The 22,407-nt window shown below is 54.0% G+C and overlaps 8 protein-coding genes across 8 annotated transcripts; 6 read left to right on the top strand and 2 right to left on the bottom strand.

The window, feature by feature from the left end:
• The first annotated feature begins 361 nt into the window (after positions 1-361).
• M406DRAFT_287023 (uncharacterized protein) lies at positions 362-3,437 on the top strand. Its single transcript, XM_040918705.1, has 4 exons — positions 362-1,085; positions 1,148-1,816; positions 1,952-2,229; positions 2,308-3,437. Exons 1-4 carry the CDS (start codon positions 672-674, stop codon positions 3,281-3,283), a joined length of 2,337 nt encoding a protein of 778 aa, XP_040779926.1. The 5' UTR covers positions 362-671; the 3' UTR covers positions 3,284-3,437.
• Positions 3,438-4,059: 622 nt separating this feature from the next.
• On the top strand, positions 4,060-5,530 carry M406DRAFT_249973 (NAD(P)-binding protein; the record flags this gene model as incomplete). Its single annotated transcript, XM_040916658.1, has 3 exons — positions 4,060-4,408; positions 4,635-4,919; positions 5,079-5,530. The coding sequence occupies 3 exons, from the start codon at positions 4,060-4,062 to the stop codon at positions 5,528-5,530; spliced, it is 1,086 nt and encodes a 361-aa protein (XP_040779925.1).
• Positions 5,531-7,066: 1,536 nt separating this feature from the next.
• M406DRAFT_349979 (uncharacterized protein) lies at positions 7,067-8,638 on the top strand (the record flags this gene model as incomplete). Its single annotated transcript, XM_040922517.1, has 2 exons — positions 7,067-7,394; positions 7,478-8,638. 2 exons carry the CDS (start codon positions 7,067-7,069, stop codon positions 8,521-8,523), a joined length of 1,374 nt encoding a protein of 457 aa, XP_040779924.1. The 3' UTR covers positions 8,524-8,638.
• Positions 8,639-9,145: 507 nt separating this feature from the next.
• M406DRAFT_71919 (uncharacterized protein) lies at positions 9,146-9,735 on the top strand (the record flags this gene model as incomplete). The annotated part of the gene is made up of 3 exons (XM_040925509.1): positions 9,146-9,211; positions 9,315-9,427; positions 9,582-9,735. 3 exons carry the CDS (start codon positions 9,146-9,148, stop codon positions 9,733-9,735), a joined length of 333 nt encoding a protein of 110 aa, XP_040779923.1.
• A 4,669-nt stretch (positions 9,736-14,404) lies between these two features.
• M406DRAFT_337277 (uncharacterized protein) lies at positions 14,405-16,732 on the top strand (the record flags this gene model as incomplete). The annotated part of the gene is made up of 4 exons (XM_040921238.1): positions 14,405-14,664; positions 14,763-15,157; positions 15,225-16,259; positions 16,335-16,732. The coding sequence occupies 4 exons, from the start codon at positions 14,405-14,407 to the stop codon at positions 16,730-16,732; spliced, it is 2,088 nt and encodes a 695-aa protein (XP_040779922.1).
• An 838-nt stretch (positions 16,733-17,570) lies between these two features.
• Positions 17,571-18,792, bottom strand: M406DRAFT_239590 (uncharacterized protein; the record flags this gene model as incomplete). Its single annotated transcript, XM_040916092.1, has 2 exons — positions 17,571-18,348; positions 18,470-18,792. Coding segments are annotated over 2 exons (1,101 nt in total), but the record flags the coding sequence as incomplete, so codon positions are not given.
• A 515-nt stretch (positions 18,793-19,307) lies between these two features.
• On the top strand, positions 19,308-19,743 carry M406DRAFT_249398 (putative ribosomal protein YmL44, mitochondrial; the record flags this gene model as incomplete). Its single annotated transcript, XM_040916609.1, has 2 exons — positions 19,308-19,488; positions 19,628-19,743. The coding sequence occupies 2 exons, from the start codon at positions 19,308-19,310 to the stop codon at positions 19,741-19,743; spliced, it is 297 nt and encodes a 98-aa protein (XP_040779920.1).
• Positions 19,744-20,310: 567 nt separating this feature from the next.
• On the bottom strand, positions 20,311-21,919 carry M406DRAFT_355099 (pyrophosphatase-domain-containing protein). The gene is made up of 4 exons (XM_040923082.1): positions 21,581-21,919; positions 21,314-21,433; positions 20,790-21,217; positions 20,311-20,713 (listed from the first exon to the last, which is right to left on the bottom strand). Exons 1-4 carry the CDS (start codon positions 21,755-21,757, stop codon positions 20,572-20,574), a joined length of 867 nt encoding a protein of 288 aa, XP_040779919.1. The 5' UTR covers positions 21,758-21,919; the 3' UTR covers positions 20,311-20,571.
• Between the last annotated feature and the right edge of the window lie 488 nt (positions 21,920-22,407).

The raw sequence follows: 22,407 nt of genomic DNA, 5'->3' as shown, positions 1-22,407 counted from the left end.
TGGTTAGACACATCTTTCGCATTGTAGGACCAACGTCATCGTGCGCACCAACACCCTTCACGTGGGGGGAGGAGGGAGGTGGTGGGGGGAGAGGATGAGGAGGCATGTCAGGAGCAGAATAAGTTGATGCACACCAGCATATTAGTATGAGAGATCCTGAAACACACTGAAGGAAATGGCGACCAAGCAGGGGTCTCGCTCACAGTGATTGGTGGCCGTTGGCGCAGGGGACCCGTAAGCTAGTTCAAGCCCGGAACGGCGTCCCGACCAAGATAGGGACGCAAGGAAAGGTACAGGAAGTAAGCTTCGGTTGCCTCCGATAATCGATCAATAGCAACTTCGACCCTCTTGGGCACGATATCAGCAACACTGCTCCACAAAGGATATTCTGGATTGTGCTGGCAATCAGTCATTCCTTGATTGCTGTGGCCTGTGATTGTGATTGTGATCATCTATGGTAATTAAGTACAGTAACTTGCTTACATGCAGGATACTTACTCTCTTGCAGAGCAATGAGAGCAGCTGCAGCACGACCCAGGACGTGGCTCACAGCGCTGTATTGACGCAGAAATAAGCCAAGACAGACGGCCAGCCAGCCTTATCGTTGATCAGCCCTAGGTTCTCCTCCTCCTCCTTGTTGGATACGGCAGAGTTCGTAGACACAACGGGCAATGGCCCTCTTCTGTCGCGCCACACGCCATGTGCGTCGTTGGCCTGCCCACAAGAGTTGTCTCTTTGCTCCTTCACCACTATATGCTCCTACCATTGGCCGAAAATACCATGCAAGATCCGGCAGCGGCGGCTTGAGCGACCTCATCCACGTCTCACCAGAGGTCAGAGACGCCATCGCCACCAACAGGCCAGTGGTGGCTCTCGAATCCACAATCTACACCCACGGAGCTCTGGGGAAAGACCTTCCTAGCATACTCGACTCTGTCGTGCGTGAGCATGGCGCTGTGCCGGCCACCATCGGCGTGCTAGACGGCATGCCCAAGGTCGGGCTGAGTCCCGAAGAGATTGGACGAATGGTCGAAGAGGGTGCGAGGAAGATCTCGAGACGGGACTTTGCCCACATCGTCGGAGCGGTATGCACCATGCGCTTTTGCTGTGTTATGTTGTGCTGTGGCTAAGCTCGACAACACCACAGGGACTGAATGGCCACAAACTGCACGGCGGCACTACTATCGCTGGCACAATGATCCTGGCACGGGCGGCTGGCATCCGCATTTTTGGCACTGGTGGGCTGGGAGGCGTCCACCGCGGCGGCGAGGACTCGATGGACATCTCGGCAGACCTCACCGAGCTCGGACGGACCAGGGTAGCCGTCATCAGCAGCGGGCCCAAGGGTTTTCTCGACATCCCGCGCACCCTGGAGTACCTCGAGACCCAGGGCGTGCTGGTCGCCACCTTCGCCGACGGGAGGGAGGGGGATGTCGACCTGCCTGCCTTCTGGGCGCGTGAGAGCGGAACCAAGAGCCCCTTTGTTGTCCGCGACGAGAGGCAGGCGGCTGCTGCCATACTGGCACAGGAAAAGCTGGGCATCGAGAGTGGCCTGGTCTTTGCGAATCCCATCCCCAAGGAGCATGAGATCCCGCGGGAGGTCATGGACCAAATCATCAATACCGCCGTGCGCGAGGCTGCTGAGCAGGGCTTCTCTGGGAATGCCAACACACCGTACATCCTGAGGAGGATCAGGGAGCTGAGCGAGGGCCGCAGTGCGCCTGCAAACCTACACTTGGTGCTATCGAATGTGGCTCGCGCGGCCAAGGTTGCTGTCGAGCTGCGCAGCCTCGAGAGTGAATCGGAGGGAAGGACTGTAGACCGTCACCAGTAAGGGCTGACCTCTTAGCTGACATGCATCATATGATTTCTTTTTCCTTCTTTCTCTCCTTTAAAACTGACGCAATGGCTTTGGTTCAGACCACATTTGCCGATAAACTCCATTGGACAGAAGACCGGGCCAAATCCATCGACCAAGGTGCAGCAGGAGACTTCGTCCCCCTCGAGAGCCGATATTCTGGTTGCTGGTTCAGTGGCACTCGATCTCAACTGCAATTTCCACAATGACAGACACGAGGACCCAAAACCTCTCACGCCTGTCCTTCACACATCCAACCCAGCAGGTATCACACAGTCCATCGGTGGCGTCGGTCACAACGTGGCCCTCGCAGCGCAGAGTATCCACCGGAGCCTGAAGGTCAAGCTCTGCAGCATTATTGGGAGCGACATGTGAGTCCTCGCAGCCCTACACACACACCGCGAGAGGGTGCGATTGTACGCTTACACCATACTGTATGCACCACACAGTGCCGGCGCGACGATTTTGACCAGCATGGAAAAGAACGGTCTTGACACCAGCTACATCCGTCAGCTGGGACCGGAATATCCCTCAGCACGCACAGCGCAGTACGTCGCCGTCAACGACGCTGAAAAGAACTTGATGCTCGCCATGGCAGACATGGCCATACTCACATCACACTCCTTTCCCACCTACTGGACGTCCATCATCCAGGCTACCAAGCCCAAGTGGCTCGTCGTGGACGGCAACTGGACGCCCAAGGACATCCACAACTGGATCAAGACGGGCGGCATGAACGGTGCGCAGATCGCCTTCGAGCCCGTCTCAACCATCAAGGCGGCCGGGCTCTTCCCCAAAGGCCACAACCTCCCCCTGTTTCCCAAAGTCGCAGTAGCCCTTGCCACGCCCAACCAGTACGAGCTCGGGGCCATGTACCACGCCGCCAAGGAGAACGGCTACATGGACAGCATGCCGTGGTTCGAGGTTATCGACGCTTTTGGGATGCACGGCGGGGCACGGGACCGCTTCGTGCGCCTGGCGTCGGCCGAGATGACGGATGCCGGGATACCCGTGCAGAGCGTCCAGCTGCTGCCGTACATCCCGACCATCCTGACCAAGATGGGCGACAAGGGCGCGCTGCTCACGACGATCTTACGGCCGGACGACCCAAGGCTCCTGGATCCGGAGCACGAGAGGTACATCCTCACTCGGGCGGCACCGGGCCACCCGCACGTCGGAGGGATCTACATGCGCATGTACCCGGCCATCGAGAGGGTTGGGACGCCTGTGTCGGTGAACGGGATGGGGGATACTTTTCTGGGCACGCTGGTGGCGGGCCTGGCGCTGGGAGGGCGGACAGAGGACCTGGTGGATGTGGCGCAGAATGCAGCTGTAATGACGCTCAAGAGCCATTTGAGCGTGAGCCCAGATCTAGGCGCCCTGGGGAGAAAGCTGTTGGCTGCTTGTGGGAGGGCGGAGCAGTAACGGCAGTCCTTACATGTAGGGTGGGTGCAGTATGTTGTATTGATTGACAGGGGATCTCACAGGTTGTCCTCTTCATTGTCATCCCATACTAAGGAGGCTTGCAAACAAGTCAGCCTATTTATACAGTATAATCCTGTATTATACATGCATACTCAAGCAGAGCCCCTACCCAAAACAACCAAGATATTCTCCAAGAATACTTACTATAAAGCGATCAAAGCCCAATTCATTGATTGTACTACTTACTGAAAAAGGTTTCAATTTATCTACCTCTTTCCCTCACAGAATCAATGCACGCCACCACCGCCGCCGCCGCCGCCATCGATCTATTTCAACACCCTTGTCCTCCTCATGTGCCCCGCATTCTTATATACCCGGGCCTCGGTTGCACACGTGAGGCAAGTACCCAAGGTGTACCACTACCACTGTATGTAGAAAAGGGACTTGTCACTTCTCCAATAAATCAAAAAGGCTTGAACCAAGTGAGCTTAAACCAATACATGGACTCGCTTTGATGATCGGCTCCTATTGATGCCGACCAGGAGGGAGTGAATCCAACAAAACGCTCTCTCTTTCTCACACTCTCTCTCTCTCCACCAAGACAAGAGCTTATATCCATCTCCATCATCCAGCTGCTCTGCTTTGTTTTGTCTCTTTCTCTCTCACACTCTCTCACATCAGACAAGCAGTCGCCTCATCCTCAACAAATCAAAACAGCAGGTCGATAGTGAATAGTGTTCCCCACACCCCACACCCCGCGCCCTGACACCAACACCATGCCGATGCACAACGGTCTCCTCCCCCGCGAGGGCCTCAAGGCCGACGTCTTTGCGCGCCTCCTCTCCAACACAGCCTTCAACCCCCTCGTCACCCTACCCCTGCTCCTCCTGGCCCGCTTCACCCGGCGCGGCCAGGACCTCGGCATCCTCCACCACACCGCCCTGTCCCGCGTGCGCGCCCTCTTCTACATCGGCGTCGCCCGCTGGCTGAGCAGCTGGTACTCGGCCAAGGTCCTCAACAACTGGACTACCGACCAGTATGACTGGCGGGGGCGTGAGATCGTGCTCATTACCGGCGGCAGCGGCGGGATCGGGGCGCATGTGGTGCGGTTTCTGAGCGAGAAGGGTGTCAAGGTTGTGGTGCTGGATCTTCAGCCTCTGACGTTTAGGGGTGAGTGTATTTTTTCTCTAATAAATCAAACGAGTTCTTATTCTTATTCTTCCCCCCACCCCCCAACCGTACTACTCTCATTACCTTAGCTGGTTTCATGTGTATAAATAAAAATTTCATGAAAAATAAAATAAAATAAAAAGCGAGAGCTGACGGTGTGAATTCTCTCTTGTATGTACAGCTTCAACCGTGCACTACTTCAAGTGCGACATCACCAGCCCCAAGGAGATCGCCGCCGTGGCCAAGGAGATCCGGGCTCAGGTCGGCGACCCGACCGTGCTGATCAACAATGCCGGCGTCGCGAGGGGCAAGTCCATCCTCGACTCCACCGAGAGGGATGTGCGTTTTACCATGGACGTTAATACGCTTTCACATTACTGGATGGTTCAAGAGTTCCTGCCCAGCATGATCGAGAACAACCACGGCATGGTCGTCACCGTCGCTAGCATCGCATCGTGGGTTACTGGTAAGTACTAATTCTACATCATTATAAATCATTCACCAGACGTATTTATGAAGAGAAAGTATTAACAAAAAAAATGTCACAACCAAAAACACTCCTTTTTTCTTTTCTTTCTCTCTTCTAAAAGATAAAAAAAATAAATAATTTAACAACCACATCCAGTCCCCAACATGGTCGACTACGCCGCCTCCAAAGCCGCCGCCCTCTCCTTCCACGAGGGCCTCACCGCCGAGCTGTCGACCCGCTACGGCGCCCCCAAGGTGCGCACCGTGGTCGTCAACCAGGGCTACACCAAGACCCCGCTCTTCGAGGGCTACAACAACAGCAAGGGCTTTCTGCTGCCGACCCTCGAGCCCGAGACCGTCGCCGAGGCCATCGTGCGCCAGGTCCTCAGCGGCCAGAGCGGCCAGGTCATCTGCCCCACGCTCGCGAGCGCCCTGACCGGCCTGGCCGCCATGCCGCACTGGTACCAGTACAACATGCGCAAGGACGGCGCCGAGATCATGCCCACGTGGAGGGGCCGGCAGGTCGTGCAGGATCTGGATAAGTTCTATGAAGCTAAGGAGAAGGATGTCGAGGGGAGCACGGTGCTTGTGCCGGAGGAGTCCAAGTGAGTGTGGAGAGAGGAGGGGGGGGGGGGGTTGTTGGATGAGAGAGAATGGACGGACGCTTTTCAAGTGATTCTTGGGGTCCTATGGAAAAATTGGGAGGAAGGGAAGGGGAGGGGAAGACTGGTATTAATTTGAGTAAATCTGACCGAAGAGACTGCGATTCCTTTCGTGATTTGGGTCCTATTTCAGTCAAGAGGCACCTGGGAAAGAGAGCTCGTTTCAGGGAGCTTCCGACTGGATTCATAATTGTTGAAGGTGGCCGTTTTTACAGAGGAGAAAAGACTCTTGGCTAATACTCGTACGTCACTACCGAATAGGATTTTCAAGTCCACCAAGACTGTCACTATGACTACAATTACTTTCCAGTTGATGTCTCACATTTCCTTGCTTGCCAGGCCACACCAGACGTTCTGCCGCCACAATAATGGTCTAGTGAGGACGAAGGAATAACCTGTTTGCTCTAGAGACGTCCGATCTTCCTCCCCACTCTCTCTGTCTTCTGTATCTGCATCCATACACTAAATAACCAATACATAATGACAATTGTCACTGTTGCAGCCACTGCCATCATTCATTTATTTCAACGCTCTCCAAAATAATTCACGGAGATGACAAACCCTCTCGTATGTTCATTTTAGAGGCCTTCAGCCAGGCACCACAGCTCAGATCACCCAAGTTAAATCAGGCAAATTATTTTGTAGGCAAGGGCCAGGCAGCCACTGGTTGTCATTGGGGGGCGACGTGGGCGAGATTATCACCATTGTCCCAAGCCCCATATCTTAGTAAGTACTTAAGTGCTTGCTTACTGAAGGAGGCAGACGTAGGTCAGGTAAGGCTGTGGAAGACTTTTCGCAACGAAAGTATGATGGTTTTTGAACCCTTTGTAGTACTATTGGCTTGTAGGTTTTGGCTGCGAAGAATGTGATTAAAATTGTAAATATCGTCGGGGAAATAGTTGCCATATTCTAGAGTTCTGCAGACACTATTGCACCCACGCCTCACTCAGTTGTAATATTGTCACGGGAAGCAACGAAGTGTTTCCTCCGTGTCGAGAAACCATCCATCACATCAAGCTGAAGTACTCGGTACTTCTCATTACCACCAAAACTTCTGCCTGGCCCGCCGATTGGTCTTAAGTCTTGAGGATGCAGTATTATCTTCAGCTATGCAACGCGAGGGTACAGCCTGCCCTTCTGTAATCTTCAGCTTGCTCGCTTAGAGATGGGTTTAGCTTACCATACATGCAACTACAAGTGCAATTCCATCAACATGTTGATGTAACTACATCATCTTTCGAAAACCAATACAATAACCCGCCCGAAGACACGGCCCCCAACCTTTACCGATCCAGCGTCGACCTCGGTGTAGCCAGTAAGTCTGACGACAGAGACTTCACCCTTGGAGTCTCCGCAATATCAACAGAATAAAACCACAGTGTGGTCTGTTCTGGGAATCTAATCCTACTTTGAACCTTGGCAACCCTCGCCTTGCTCTCTCTATTCCCGCACATACTTTGGTTAAGAATAGACAGTGACAAAGATGGTCAATATGGTGGGCTTTCAATGGGGCCCGAACAGCAGAGGGACCATGGATATCATATGGAGCTGCTTCCTCGTGCTGGTCCCGGCGCTGTGGACCGTCGTGCACACCAACGTCCCAGCGGCCGGCGAGACCTTTTGGAGCTTGATGCTGCGGCGGCTCCGCTGGGCATGCATGTGCATCTTCATCCCCTCCATGCTCACGATGGTGGCCGGGGCGCAGTGGGACTCGGCATGCAAGTCTGTCAGGAAGATGCAAAAGCTGCCGCAGTTGCGTGGCCAGCCGGCTAAGTGGCGCATAGCCCACGCCTTCTATGCCAACAGTGGAGGTTCGCATCTCCAAATTTACGCCCCAATGAACCCTCCGCCCCCCTCCGAGAAGTTGCTTCACGCTGAACCACCAGCTGCCTAGGCTTCCTCCTGCAGTGCCCCGACTGCGAACCCTTCCCCGTCAACGCGGCATCGATCTATTACCTCGTCTCACGGGGCTACATCAGCCTCCCTGAGTTGTCTACAGATATGATCAGGGACAAGTCCAAAGCCGGACACTTCGCCAAGGCCTTTGCTATTTCCCAGGGCCTTTGGCTTGTGCTGCAGAGCATCGCTCGTGCGGTCCAAGGTCTGCCCATCACTCAGATCGAGTTGTTCACCCTCGGCTCCGCTGTGTCGACCGTCATGCCGTATTGCTTTTGGTGGCAGAAGCCACAGGATGTCAGCACCGCAATGACAATTTCTTGTTTGTACAGTGTGGCGAAGATTAGAAAGGACGCTGGGCTCCCATCAGAGGAATGGCAGCGGACCCCGCTAGACTGGGTTGAGGAGGAGGGCTGTATGTGGACGAGGCGAGAGGTATTCAGCCAGTTCGGTCTGGGGAGGGTAGGGGCTGCTGAGAAAGACGAGGAGGCTCATCCGAGGAAGCGGGACGGCGGGACCCAGGATAGTTTCCTCTCCAAGAGTCGACAGCGTCCTCTCCAGCGCATCCCCAACGACGCAATCCTCGCTCCAGCCGATCCGCCGAACAAGGTTCTTGTCGCCATCGCCCTCTCGTCTGCGGTACACTGGTGCATCCACCTCATGGGCTGGAACCTGGCTTTTCCCACCATCGCGGAACGACAGCTTTGGCGTGCATCGGCTGTGGTGCAGGCAGCCACGACGACCCTGACTATCGTCACGACGCGGGTGGTGGGCGCTGCGGGATATTCAGGGAGGTTCAGCCTTGCCTTGATCTGGGTGAATGCATCCAAATCTCAACCTCAAGCTGGGCCTGACAAGAAGGGGAACAAAAAACGGTGTTGGTCGGGCCCCACCACACTCCCGGATGTTGTGGTAACGCTGGCCACGGTGATAGGTGTGCTCGCAAAATTGCTCCTCATGATAGAGGTCGTCATCAGCTTCAGGTCGCTGCCGGAAGGGGTCTATGACTCGGTAAACTGGCTCACCTTCATACCACATGTGTGAGCCCGGGGTTCATGCCACACTTCTTTCTTAGTTCTTCCCTCTCAATTCGTAAAACCAAACGTGCGAAGATGTATTGAACCGAACTTCCTGGTTGTAACAAGGGATCGGTGAGCAAGTCTACTATTCATCAGAGCATCGCAAGTTCACTGTGTTCCTCAACAGATTCTTATAAGAATAGATGCGGGAGGATGTCATTGCCAACAACAACCCCCCCCCCCCACCCCCCACCCCACAATGATAGTAGGTTTGATCACGAAAGTAAGGTCTCCATCTCTGGGAGAGAAAGAAAAATACGATGCATGGACAATCCTAATTGATGTTGTTAAGTTACAGTTCTTAGTGCAAGCTAGCCCTGAAAGAATTGCCTTGTAAGCATTGTAAACCCTGTAGATTGTTCCTTCCTGCACACATCACCACTGAGGGAAGCTCACGCCGTTAGTACTGAGTCATTCCGCTGTTGCCTGGCACTAGAAGTAGTAGTGAACGGAGCTGCAACAGGATGACAGAAGTACTCCGCTTGTTTATATTGATATCTATAACCATCCCGATCGCGGTCCGTTGCGAAGGGACAGCACTCTACTCAGCGCATTAACTTGACTTACCTTTCCTTCTCGTTGCAACAATGGCTGATACAGCGGCTTACTATTCCGTCTCGACACTGGCGGTCAAACCGGAGAATCAGGCCAAGGTGCGTATGCCAGACATTCAACGTTTTTCACAATGCCGCCTTCCTCAAGCGCCCAGCTCCTCATCAAGCTGACTGCTGACTGACTTGTTTCTCATACCTCTAGGTGGTTGAGTTCTTCACCAAGGTAGCAGAAGCCACTGAGAAAGCGGAGCAAGCTGCTCAAATTTACCGATGGTACAAGGTCGAGGGGAAGGATGAATTTGTGTGGATTGAGAAGTGAGTACTCCATTTCTCTCTCTCGTTCTCTCATTCCATTCTTTCCGGGCATATAGACACCACTGGAAAGTCCAAATCCCACACTCCGAGAGCGAATGTCACGACAGATTTTTGGCGGGGATCTTCCAACGCTGATGGAATATCCTTGAACTAGATTTGCGAGTGAAAAGGATTACCGGGCGCATCAGCAATCATCGCATGTTCAGGGACTTTACAAGGAGTATCTTCAGTACATCACGGAACCATTTGTTTTCTTCCCTGTAGACACTTCCGAGGATCAGCTTGTAGGGGGTTTTGAGAGGGCTTGAATGGCCTGGAGAGGGGATTTGGGTTTACCGGATGACATCTTTGAGAGCTCAATCCGACCACTGTAGCACCTGCAAAGGTAGCAGAGAATCAATTATCGTGTGTGTGTAAAGTCATAGAAACCTCTCACCAGCACCATATTAGATTATTCATATCAAGTGCACTGCTTGTTCTGGTCTTTCTGCTTCGAAAATTATGTCAACTTATGACGCTCGAGAACGAGCATCATGAGCACCGCCAACTTCTGCATTGCCAGCTCGACCTGCACTCTCAGAGGCCTGCGGTCACGACTTGGTTGTCAATTTCCTTCGAAGATATGAATATAGTCGTACATATTGGTGTAGTCACAGAACATGTCTAATTGACATTTTTCATATTTCTGCTGCTGTTCGTATCCTCCTCCTGGATGAGATTTTCTTCCATTCATATCACCATGTTCAACACGCGGCTCCTTCCAATTTCTGACCCTCAAATTCCAACCTCGGACAGAGAGGTTCACTTGAGTACATCAATACCCAGGATAAAGACTACGCTTTAGGCCTATCTTTATCAATACTCACATGGACGAGCAGATTGAGTCCGGGGAGTGTAATCTTCCCAGTAGCCGAGTGGTCTAATAGGTTCTGTGCGACAGCTAAAAGGAGTGACTACTCCCAGCTGACTGAAAATGACTATGGCCTATATAGCTGCGTAGACGGTCGGACGCACACAGGTTCCTTCTACCCTGACGCCCGAGGTCTTTTGCGTAGAAGCTTACAAAAACAAATTGTGTCCAGTAGATACGGACTGGGCCCCGTCTCAGGGATGACATGTAACCATACTAGGTAAGCTGCGACGATTACACCTTACTGCGGCTTCATTCAAGAAACTTGCTAGTTTAATAGATGGCCCGCAGTGCTTTGGCTGCCCAGTGTAGTCCGGTTTGGTGCACTGAGACCCCGAACGTGGAAACCTTAACGCTTACAGAAAATGCAGTGCTTCGTTGTGGGCTTCGTTGATAACCGCATCAGCCGGCAAACAGAGCTGTGGAGTCCGCTGTGGCGTAAAAAGTACCATTAACACATGTACGAGAACAGTGATGAAGCCCGTCTTGTTTTTCTAGGGACTTAAGTCCGCCATGTCTTGGAGCAATGTCTCCTGTTCAAATTCTTTTCAAGCGAGTACTCGCCTCTGTACGGAAGGTTGATGACATAGAAATAACTAATTAGGTATTTCAAAGCGAGAAATTGCATGAGACTTAATGGGTCGTGTTGGCAGGGGCCACAATATTCAGGTGCTGCGAGTCACTTCAACGGGTCAAGGCAAACACAGCCTCGTGTTTGAGCATGGCTGGCACTGGGTCTGGAACCTTGAAGTATCCATCTTGGGCTTGCTGCTGCCAAGCTGTGAGGAAGCGAAAGAGAGACAAGCGATAGTAAAAAAAATTAAAAAAAAAAAATGCATCCAGTTTGCAATGTGACAAAGAATAGACTCGGGCTACTCCCTGCGCATAAGACCCTGCGAATCACACCTAGTTAGGAACAGAGTATACAGAGCTATTCTTTGCAAATCTGAGACCATGGCACAGGGTAGCCTTCAAGACATATCATGGTTCTATTAGACACTGCCCAGGATAGTCTGAAGCGCCTAATGATCACTGTAGCAGTTGTTCGTAGTTCAGATGACTTTCACACTCCTGAATGCTTGAAGTGGTAATTTGGAGGACAAATGAGCTGTCAAAGGCCGGGAAGGCAGATTTCGGCAAGTCACAAGTACCTAGGCAGCATGCCGATGGGCCGCCGCGAAGGGAAACAGGTTGCCTTTTCAAGATGGGCACAACTCGAGAAGATATTGGCAACATGTGCCTGATTTGTCAAACACTCGGCACTGCTACCTCTTGCCCGATTGAATACCCGCTCCGAAAGCGAGTTTGGCCTTTTGGCTATCTTCGTTTTTTCCCCCTCTGCATCTTTCATCTTTTCAATGGCGGCATTGTCACCCTTAGCTGAGTATGACCAAAGGAGTCTACAACACACGCATAACTGCGGAGGTTCAGGGCGTATGAGCACAATGGGACCCGCGTGAAGGAACTGAGCGAGCCGCGAGGTAGCTTCGGCCATATTTGACACATGAATCTACCTGGCCTGGCCTGAGCAATGGCTTATTAGTATCCAATAGCTCTTCATGTTGTGATCTCAAGAGGACAACGGCCCTGCCCCGTAGCGAAGAGTTTACCCTAGGGGCGCTTTGGACACACATTCAGCATCCTAAGACATAAAGACATCATCGTCCGTGAGGGTCCGTTGTCTCTGGACTCCAACCTTTCGATTTTTGGCTGTGGCTTTCCGTTGCTGATGCCGGCTGAGCCGCAAATCCCGGCCACGTACCATCAAGCAGGATTCAAAAGCCTGCACAGGCTCCCAAGCTGAGTGGTGAACACGCTCGTCGTAGAGTAGGGCATGTTGCCATCAGCCGACTGACTGCCTTGAACGGTCAGCTGCCGAAAGATCTACTCAAGTCCGACTAGTAAGCTCACTCATCAGAACAATAACAGGAGAGGGTCAGACCACATTATGTATATAGTCAGTCAACGTTGTTCGGCACCATCCCGATCTAGCACCGGTAGAGATGATCGCTTAAACTCTATCGACTGTGTGAGAGCCTTGTCATTTGTGATAAGAGAGGTTGAAAAGGGATCGTGGAGAATGATTAGTGAGACGAATTGCCCTCTGGGTTGTTCGTCGGAAAGGGAGGGAGTGTGTGGATCGTTTGTTGGAGACAGGGACGATTGCACACCGAATTTTCTCCTTGTATTTAGACCAGAGTCTAACAGATCGACATAAGGGAACCTCCTGGCCAAGTATGTTGGGCCAGGAGGTTCCCCATGTGCCATGCTATCTTTGCCAGTATCTTAGATGCTGTTACCAAAGTAAGTTGGTGCATAAAGTAGTTAGGTAAGTAGACGTCTAATGTCTGCTGGCCGTAGTCCTCCAGTGAGCAATGCCAGACCGTTCAGGGTTACAATAGTACCTAACCAGCTAGAGTAAGGACCCGGAGATTTCCTGTCAAACATCAGCAAAGACCCTTAAGAAAAGGTAGCGGGCCGCGGTCTGTCGAGCGGGCTGACGGGGTGGGCTGATCTTCGCTACTCCAGACTTGGCGCGATGTGTGCAGGGGCCATTAGCCAGTTCCATTTGATGGGCCTCGGCAGGGCTGGCAGCTTTGCACCATCAGCACTGTTCAGGACAGTTTTAGGGGCGTGGGGTCTCTGGAGGGTTGCAGGGTTACAGGTCTGACAGGGAGGGGGGGGGGGAGCACTAAGGGGCTTCAGGGCTGCGGCAGCGCTGTGGCGAGTTGGTTACAGTGCTGCAGGTCTCAGTTTTTTGTACCATAGTAGGTGCCGTACCCACCCGCGGGGGTTTCCACCCTGGGAGAAATAATCGAACCACTTGTCGTACGTTCTGACAAGCTCTGGACTCGAACCATCCCCGTCCTGCTCCCACTCACGTCCCACGTCCCACGTTCATGTCCACGCGCGCGCGCTGGCACCATTTGCGCAATTCGGAAAGAGAGAGAAAAGAGAAGAAAGGGAAGAGAAGGGAAAACAGAGAAGACGGATTTCTCTGGAAAGTTTGGGATGGACAGGTCACCACAGAACTAGAGGGGTCAAGGAGATGCATGCATGTATCGGCTTCTTCTGGCAGTCACAACACCAACAACTGCTCCCCTTCAACCCCTCCCTCCAAGCCACGTTGTGTTACATTTTGCTGCAGCGAAGGCATCTTGATTAAGTTTTTCCCTCTTCTTCTTACCATCCGTCTACCGAACTTGACGCTTCCCTGCAGCTGATTCAATCCATATTGTTCTGATCCAACCCAACCGAATCACTACCACGTTTGAATCTCGTGTGTGTGCCGCCTCCTGGTCCAGGTCCCGCCGGTTTCAGTGCAACATACCTGAGGCTCACTCCCTGTCTTCCTGGATATTTTTCTATTTGTCTGCTCCAGACGACTTGTCTCTCAAAAGCAAGACCACACACACGCGCACAACACCTTGGTTGCAGCCCCAAAATCGGACCCCCTCCTTTTCCACCACGCTGGGTCCTGAATCGCCTTCCTCGTCCCGTGACATCTGCCGTTACCGCTCTGCTGGATCTGATGCGAACGGGTCTATCCCATACCTTGCATCTGCCATCTGCGGTCCACACGACCTGGACTGACTCGACCCCAGTCACCACAAGTTCAACCCTTCGTTGCCACAACGCAAGAAAGACGTCGAATCACCACACAACCTCCTGCCTGACTTGTGTTTTGAGGTGCTCAGAACTCCTAACATCTCACTTGCGGAGCCCCGAAATTCTCGTTGAGCGGCGCCCGCGAGAAAGAGCGGCCATCTAGCATCGTTACACCTACTCTTACTGGTCCGTGTACCGCGCCTATAGGCGACCTGCGTTTCCGGATTATCCGACTTCCTGTGCTTCTCGAGACGACTCCGGCGGCACACAGATTATACCTACCCTCCTCCGACCCCGAGCCGGCGCCCTGTGTCTCTCCATCAACGACTCGATACAAACCGTAGGCGCCGGTTCCATCGCTCACCCGAGGCACATCGTTGTATTCCCACTCTGATCAGACAAGGCAAGGCAGGGCTCCCAGGTTGTGTGTGTGTGTGTGTGTTCATATGTTTGCGACCATGGCACCAGGCATCCTCGAGACGGCCTCGGAAAATACGAGAAGCCATGACGGCAATGTGGAAACTACAGAGGGCGTCATCGGCGCCAACTGCGTTGACCGCGTCACCCTGCTGCGGAGCATGCCCGAGGCGCCCTCACAATGCCAGGTCTGCATCGTCGGCGCCGGCCCGGCTGGGCTGATGCTTGGGGCGAACCTGGCGCGGATGGGCATCAAGGCACAGGTCATAGACGATAGGGCGGACCCTACCCCGGTGGGAAGGTATGCATATATGACTGCCCCAATATGTGATGATGAGGAACAACAAGAGGAGAGTAGTTTGGGTTATTTGTTCAATTGAGTCTGACATGGGTTCACAGGGCTGATGGCTTGCAGCCAAAGACGATCGAGACATTTCGACAGATGCGGTTAGCAGATTCGTTGTTGCAAAGAGGCGTTCGTGTCTATGACATCTCCTTCTGGCGAGGAACAGCAGACGAACCTTTGCGCCGGCTGGGGCGCGAGGTGCATTACCCCCCGGTGATCGATGTCCTGGACCCCTATATCCTGCTGGTGCACCAGGGCATGGTGGAGAGCCTCTTCATCGACGACATGAAGAAGCGTGGCGTCGAGGTGAAGAGGAACTGTGCCTTTGAGTCCTACAGTGCCTGCGACTCTTTGATGTCGAAGAAGGTCGGCGCCGCATTGCAGATCAACACCAGGGTAAATGTGACGCAGGACAAGAGGACGATCCTGGCACAGTATCTTGTCGGATGTGAGTGTAGACCACCACCCGAGATGACGCTGTCGATGTGGCTCGGCTGATCAAACAATCCCCCTAGGCGATGGAGCACACTCCAAAGTGCGCAAGAGCATTCCGGAGGCAAAGCCTGTGGGCATGTCTCAACCTGTGGTTTGGGGTGTACTCGATGGAGAGATTGAGACCGACTTTCCAGACATTTGGTCCAAGACTCTGGTGTACTCACAGGAGTATGGTTCTATACTTATCATTCCTAGGGAACGCAACATGACGAGATTCTACATTGAGCTGAAGAGCGGGATGAAAGAGGATCGGAAGACTCTTGGCCAGGAGTATATCATGGCCCGGGCTAAAGAGATCATGAAGCCCTTCACCGTCAACTGGAAGTACATTGAGTGGTTCGGCCGGTACCAGATCGGCCAGCGGGTGGCCAGCCGCTTCTGCGATTCTCACCACAGGGCGTTCCTGGCAGGCGACGCAAGTCACACACACTCGCCAAAGGCATCGCAGGGAATGAACACGTCGATGCACGACGCTTGGAACATAGCGTGGAAGCTGAACTACGCGGTCCGGGGATTGGCCAAACCGGCGCTGCTGGAAAGCTACGAGGACGAGAGGAGGAAGATCGCGCTGGATCTGGTCAACTTTGACTACGAGCATGCGAATCAGATCGCCGGAGGTGACGCTGTTACCTTGGCTGAGAACTTCAAGACAAACGTGCGCTTTATTTCTGGCATTGGCGCAGAGTACGGAGAAAATGCTCTGAACATGATGGAGAGCCAGACATGGCTCCTGGGCGAGGCAAAGCCTGGTTGTTTACTTCCTCCGGCCAAGGTGACCCGGTACCTGGACTCCAACCCTGTTGACATCCAGCTCGATATACCTATGCTGGGCCAGTTCAGGATATACTTGTTGATGTGGGACGTTCACCAATCGAAGATGTTCCTCGAGAACTTCTGCGATGCTCTTGCTGCGGACTCATCACTCATTCGGCAACTGTCGGTGGCCGCCAGTCTCTCCTACGCGGCACAGCCAAGACTGCCTGCGCCAGAGGATATCTACGTCAGACCGGAGAGGTATACGGCGGTCAGCCATCTCTTCACCTTTGGACTAATTAGTAAGTGTCGTCCTCCCCTGCGCCTTTGCGGCTCCAGGGTCAAACAGGAGAACATGGAATACTAACAAGCTCTAGCAACAATGCCTAAATCTGATATTGAATTGTCCGACCTACCGCCTCTGCTACAAGATAGCAAGTGGACATTTTACCTCGATGACATCCCCGAGCAGGATACGCGCGGTTCGCTCTGCACCAATAAATGGCTGGGTAGCCTGGGCCCCGGGGAGATCGCCATCGTCAACGTCCGCCCCGATGGATACGTTGGCAGCATTGGCAGGTGGGATTCGAGCGTCGACGACGCAGGCGAGGATGCGGCCAGGTGGCTCGACTCGTACTTTGACCGATTCTTGGAAGTCCCCGAGATATTGAAGAGAAGCCCCGTTCCGACTGCCGCCACTACTGCTACTGCTACGCCTGCTGCTACTACTGCGGCTAATGGTGCTGCTAATGGAAGTGTGAATGGAAGTGCCTAGAAAGCGGATTTTCCTGCACGAAGTGGCGGTTGTGAGACACTGTTTGTCCAATAAGGATGGATAAACATGCTTTGTCGGTCATTCTTGTCTTCCTGCAGATCGACAGCATGGAGGGGTCCTAACAAGAGACTGGCGAAAGGCCGCTGCCAGGACGGTTATAAAGAGGTGGCCAGCTAGGAATAAACGGTGTAGAGAAAGAAGACCGCCTTGTACTAACTAACGACAACACAACTCTCAAAACCCACGAGGTGCGAAGACAAGGGATAATGAGGCCGCTTGAGTGTATATAAGCCGGAGGGCGGTCGACACGAGGCGTTACGAGAGCGTGGTAGCATCTTCCCTGGTGTTTTGGACACGGGGGAACTGACCTTCTCAATGATGAATCTGAAACTTACAATTTTCATGGCCACTCGCATTGATTCCGTGCAAATAACACCCGAGCAAGACCTATATCCGTCTTCTCTTTCTAGAACCTTGCGAGGATGGTGCTGGGGTTGTTCAAAGGCCGTCCGTATCCCATACGGTCGGTTGGTACACCTTAACCATGCTTTGATGATTGGCCTTTTCGATGAGATAGAAGAGAAATAGACTGGTTGGTTTCCTTGGGAAGAATTCGTCTTCTAACTGTGGAAGTGGAGGTGAGATAGCAGGTCATCTGATCCATTAACGTGCAAAGAGAGGAGGGGTATTTGTTGTGAAGCCGTATGCAAGAAATCCTCCCAATCTCTTTTATACCTTTTTCCACCTACAACTCATCCCTCACCCGCGCTGCCTCACTATCTGAAACCGGCACGACCACCTCTGCCTCGACACCCTCCTCCCCGCCCGCATCAACACCATCAACAATCCGGCCAACCTGTTCGACCATACTATCCGGGTCCGCCCCCTTATCCACCTTTCTTCCCTCGCCGCCGCCGCCAACGCTCACGGTGGGCACGGTCCCCTCGACGCCCATCTCGACATCCACCCTCCTGCCGCCGCCATCCACAACCTCCATCCTCGCGCCCGAGCTGGGGCCGGAGCCGGAGCGGACCATGCCCACCGCACCCGAGCCTGTCTTGAAGACGAGGCGGAGGGGCAGCCAGACCAGCCACCAGAGCGGACCGTACAGCCAGCGGCGGAAGATGAGCCAGCCCAGGGTGGCGGCGAGCATGTAGAAGGTGGTCTCGAGGTACCACGTGTCGCTCTTGGTGCTCTTCATCAGGGTGCCGAGCAGGTCCCTGCTGGACGCCAGCATGTCCTCCATGCGCCCGTACGTCCCGCCGAGCTGCCGCAGCTGGACGGTCGACTCGTGCAGCGACTCGTGCAGCGTCACGGAGCGCGCGAGCTCGTCCTGCACCAGCTGGCGCGCGCGGTGCAGCGACCGCGTCAGCTCCGACGAGGCCGCCGCCGCCGGGTCGTCTGGGTCCCGGTTGCCGGCGCCTCTTTGCGTGTGTCTGCGGCGGGGGCCCAGCGCGGCCTGTGGTTGCGGCGCTGGGGAGTTGGCGCCGCTCCGGGACGGGGTCGAGGCCGCCTTGGTGGCGTAGGACTGTAGTAGGATCTGGCGCTCGAGTCGGCGGGCAGCGTCGAGAGAGCGGCGGGCTGTGAGCTGCGCTTTGTGGAAGTCGATCCGGGCGCTTGTTGCATGACGTGCATAAGTCAGCCGTGTTTTTGTTTTCCTCCATGATAGATTTGGTGCAAGCGCAGCGGGTTTTCGAGGGGGGAACTGGGCTGGGCAGAGCATCATAGCTAGCTCACCTCTTCAAGGCTCCCTCCAGTCTCGTCAGCCCTTCTCGTAGCCTTTCCTTCCGCCTTGCGGACTCGCTCCCCTCTTTACCACCCCTCAGGTCTGTGATCTCCTCGGCCAGCAGCTCCAGATCCTCCTCCTCCTCGCGCAGGATCTGGTTGATCTCGCCGCTCAGCTCGGTCGCGACGTTTTCGTCGTCATCGTCGCCGCCATGTGGTGGGAGCGGCACAGATCCTGGCTGGAAGTCGAGTTTCGAGAGTCGGTCGATGAGGTCCCTGACCTGTGTAGTTGTCTCCTGGAGCGCGGTAAGACGCTCCTGAATGGCGTCAAAGGACATTATCACTTCTCTGTTGGATCCAACCGCCCCTCTTTTTCTGTCCTCGAAACTCGCTTCCCCAAGACAAGAGTCTCTAAAGTGTATAAGGAGGTGTTTTGGGCTGAGGATCAGGAGAGGGTGTAAAGAAGACCAAGCAGGAGGAAGCGCCATCAATGTAAGCTGGCTACTTTACTTTTTGGATGTTGGAATGTCCAGGGGGAGCCTAGGTTGGCGCTTTTGCCTGCCCGACGTCACCCTCGTTGGGGGGGGGGGGGGAGGGAAGGGGGGCCGCGCCAAGGGGTTGACGTTCTGGAAGCTTTCAGGGCTGACACCACTGAGGAGACCTGCTAGCGTGGATCCGAGCTCCCGCGGCTCGGGGACAGCTCGCTGCGGAAAAAACGTCCCGCGAATTTTCGAATGGTCTGGCGCTGGGGTAGTGATGGTGGTGATATTAATGATTGCCTCGCCAAAACAGCCATTGAGGCAGCAACAATAACGTTTCCTCACACTGCCCATCCCCCTTTTCGCTCAAGATGATTACCCGCTTCATCACCGAGGTGACCACCAAAATTAATCCCTTCTCGGTCAAGTCCAGATCCGCGCGCCTCTTCCTCACGGTCCTGCCCCCGTCGGCGAGGAGCCAGGGCATGACGATCAACACGAAGCTGCTGCCCAAGACCGCAGCGGAGAAGACCTCTCTGCAGGTGAAGTTCAGTACGCTCCTCCGCACCCTTCGCTTTCTCTATGGTTTCCTTCTTACTGGCTCTGGTGTGGCCTACGAGAAGGGGTGTCTCCCTAGACGACGCCAAGATGAACTTCCCCAAAGCTAATCATCCGATCCATCGGGTTACAGAGGACGGCAAGCTACTAGACCTCGACTGCGAGAGCATGGGAATCAAGGGCCTCATCGAAGAGTGCGACCGTCACTCGCGTTTGCTGCAGAAGCAGGCTGCCTTGGCGGATGCATAATTTTGGTCTCCGCGCCGCGCCCGGCTTTTTTACTTCTTACTGCGTGCAGGGCATCACTACGGCGTTACTTATATCTGGTCCGGCGTTCGTTTTGAGAAGAGCAAAAATGAGAACAACAAGAACAACGAAAAGAATATGAAAGGAGGGAACTATCTTTCTCTTTTGCAACCTCGCTGGGTCTGGGCTAAACATGGGCTGCGCTGCCGGAGACTGGGTAGAGTCTTTAGCAAGTTCTCATCTATACACAATAGTTGGATCGTTATAATAAAGGTCTTCAGTGCCGTTGGAGAGCGAGTGTATGGTGGTCGGGGACAGACCGCGCAACGCGAAGAGGATATGGAGAGGCGAAAGAGCTTGTCGCAATAGCCGTGATAGGAAGGGTAGTGTACAGATGGCCCAGTCAAGAAGATTACACCCGGGTCAGGTTTAGAGGGTCGCTTTACAAGCCAGAGCGTCGAGGGAAGGAGTTGAACATGTTACGATAGAAGACATCCACAGGGCCAGCATGGGCATCTCCCCTAGAAGATACCATGACGGAATAGGCAGTTAGACCAAAGAAGAACCTTTCTACAAGAAGCTCAAAGCACGTTACTTTTTTATCTTTTTTTCGTGACCATTCTAATTATATTGGTGTCCACTTTGCACGCTACCAACCTGGAACGACAAAAAATGTAACACCCGAAGAGGCCAGTGACACCAAGTCTGTGGGCTCACGGTGCTGCAGGAAAACCCCCAAGATTTTCGAGCTTCTTCAACCTACCGGCTGAACGCCTGCAAGTTCAGATTGAGCTGCGACAGAGCCTCGTATCAAGAGTGCCGCCAGGCAATTTATGCGGAGGCACCGCTGATGAAGAACCACTTGTCTATCGAAGCATCGATCTTCTCGGCGGGAAGGTTCTCGTTGGCGGGGATGGGGGGCAGCTGGCTGGGGTCGATGCGGCTGGGGGAGTGGGCCACGGTGACGTTGGTGCTAGAAAGGGGATGTCAGTAATCCCGAGTCACGCAGGAATATACAGGTTGGAAGGGTTTAAGCCGAGAGAACATACGTAGAAACGGCACCAGGCTGGGTCTTGCCGGTGATGAGCTTGTCCCAGGCCTCAGCACACTCACGGATGACATCCATGGCGTACTTCTTGTTCTTGCACTCGCCGGTGAAGGCGAACTGGTTCTCGGGCTTGCCATCGGGGATCTTGTAGATGCGGAACCACTCGTTGGTGGCGCGCAGCAGGCCCGGCAGGTGGCGCTCAACATCCTCGACGTCGTTGAGCTTGGAGGCCAGAGGGTCGTTGATGTCAATAACGATCACCTTCCAGTCGGTCTCCTCCTCGTCGAGGAGAGCCATAACACCGAGGACCTTGACCTGCTTGACCTGGCCAGTGTAGCCGACCAGCTCGCCAATCTCACAGACGTCAAGAGGGTCATTGTCACCCTTGGCCTTGGTCTCGGGGTGAACGACGTTGGGGTCCTCCCAGGTCTGGTGTGACAACTGTCAGCTGCTGTCTCTGTAGCCCAATATTTCTCCAATTGAGAGAAGAAGAGAAGAGATTGGATTGAGGTCTGGTTGTCATACCTGGGGGAAGGCACCATAGTTCCACAGGTAGCCCTTGTGGGGGAAGCAGTTGCGGACATATCGAAGCTTGCCCTTCTTGGTGTCCTGCTTGATGGGGTTGAGGAGCTCCTCCTTGGAGATCTACAAGCATCACAAAAAATTGTCAGTCAGGTGAGAGCCCTATGATGATCAGAGAACTCCGCAGAGCGGCTCGGGGGTTGATTTGTGGTGGCAAAAATCGGTTCCCGGTGCAGGGTTCGACAGAAAAGACAGCACAGCAGAACTCACCTCAAGCTTGGCATTGGTCCAGCGAGGGATCTCGACGACCATGTTCAGGATGGTCTGCTCTTGGTTGGCAAACAGAGGGATGTCATGGAAAGGGGAGACGGGGACGCCATCCTTCTCAACGTACACCCTGTGCTCAAAGGTGTAGGGAGCAGCAACCTTGCGGGTGGTGTAAGCCATCTTGCTGTCAGGGACGATTGATGTCGACGACGAGGGAGATGAGGAACCCGAGAGGTGTCGGGCGATCTGGGCTGTGCGGGAGGACGAAATGTTGGGTAGATTGGTCCTCGTCGAGGAGAGCAGTGCTGGTGGTGGTGGGAGGAGGGTGGTGGAATATGAACGGTGAAGAGTGGTGCGAAGAAGTCCAGTTGGCCAGCTTCTTCTAGTCCACCAGAGATGATGTGGAGGGGTCCGGCTCGGTGGAGGGGTAACAGCCGAATCACGGGCCACAGCGCCTGGTCGCAATAGTGGGGCAGCCTGAGCGAGATTTCGTCGTAGTTGCGGTGACCCGAACAGGGGGGGCGAAGGCAGCTTGGACCTGCTGCACCCGGACTTGGCCTTGGATGTGGCCTGGTGGTACGTGGACGTGCTGGCGGGCCAGCTCAGCACCGCTCTCCTTCCAAGCTGCTGCATGGGGACAAAGGAAAATAGATTGATAGTCCAAAGACGAGGGACTCTTAAGACGGTCAGAGACTCTACAGTTGATTATTACCCTTTTGGCAAACAAACTTCAGAGCGTAAGAAGTAGAGTGGCCGAGGGCAAGACTTGTCTTGTTGAGCCAAAGGGTTTGAATGAGGAAGCTGGAAAAGAGAGTAGGCCAACCGAAAAT

Source organism: Cryphonectria parasitica (genome assembly GCF_011745365.1).
Source record: "Cryphonectria parasitica EP155 unplaced genomic scaffold M406scaffold_2, whole genome shotgun sequence".
Lineage (NCBI taxonomy): Eukaryota > Fungi > Ascomycota > Sordariomycetes > Diaporthales > Cryphonectriaceae > Cryphonectria > Cryphonectria parasitica.
The sequence above is the reverse complement of the archived record's forward strand: the minus strand, read 5'-3'. Positions and strand labels throughout refer to the sequence as shown.

What these genes read in the sequence shown, in the direction of transcription:
- M406DRAFT_287023 (XM_040918705.1), top strand. Translation starts at nt 672, where the DNA reads ATGGCCCTCTTCTGTCGCGCCACACGCCATGTGCGTCGTTGGCCTGCC. An exon ending in TTGCCCACATCGTCGGAGCG is followed by an intron (nt 1,086 to 1,147) that starts GTATGCACCATG and finishes ACAACACCACAG; the next exon opens with GGACTGAATGGCCACAAACT. An exon ending in AGCATTATTGGGAGCGACAT is followed by an intron (nt 2,230 to 2,307) that starts GTGAGTCCTCGC and finishes TGCACCACACAG; the next exon opens with TGCCGGCGCGACGATTTTGA.
- M406DRAFT_355099 (XM_040923082.1), bottom strand. Translation starts at nt 21,757, where the DNA reads ATGGCTTACACCACCCGCAAGGTTGCTGCTCCCTACACCTTTGAGCAC. An exon ending in ACTATGGTGCCTTCCCCCAG is followed by an intron (nt 21,218 to 21,313) that starts GTATGACAACCA and finishes TTGTCACACCAG; the next exon opens with ACCTGGGAGGACCCCAACGT. An exon ending in CAGCCTGGTGCCGTTTCTAC is followed by an intron (nt 20,714 to 20,789) that starts GTATGTTCTCTC and finishes TCCCCTTTCTAG; the next exon opens with CACCAACGTCACCGTGGCCC.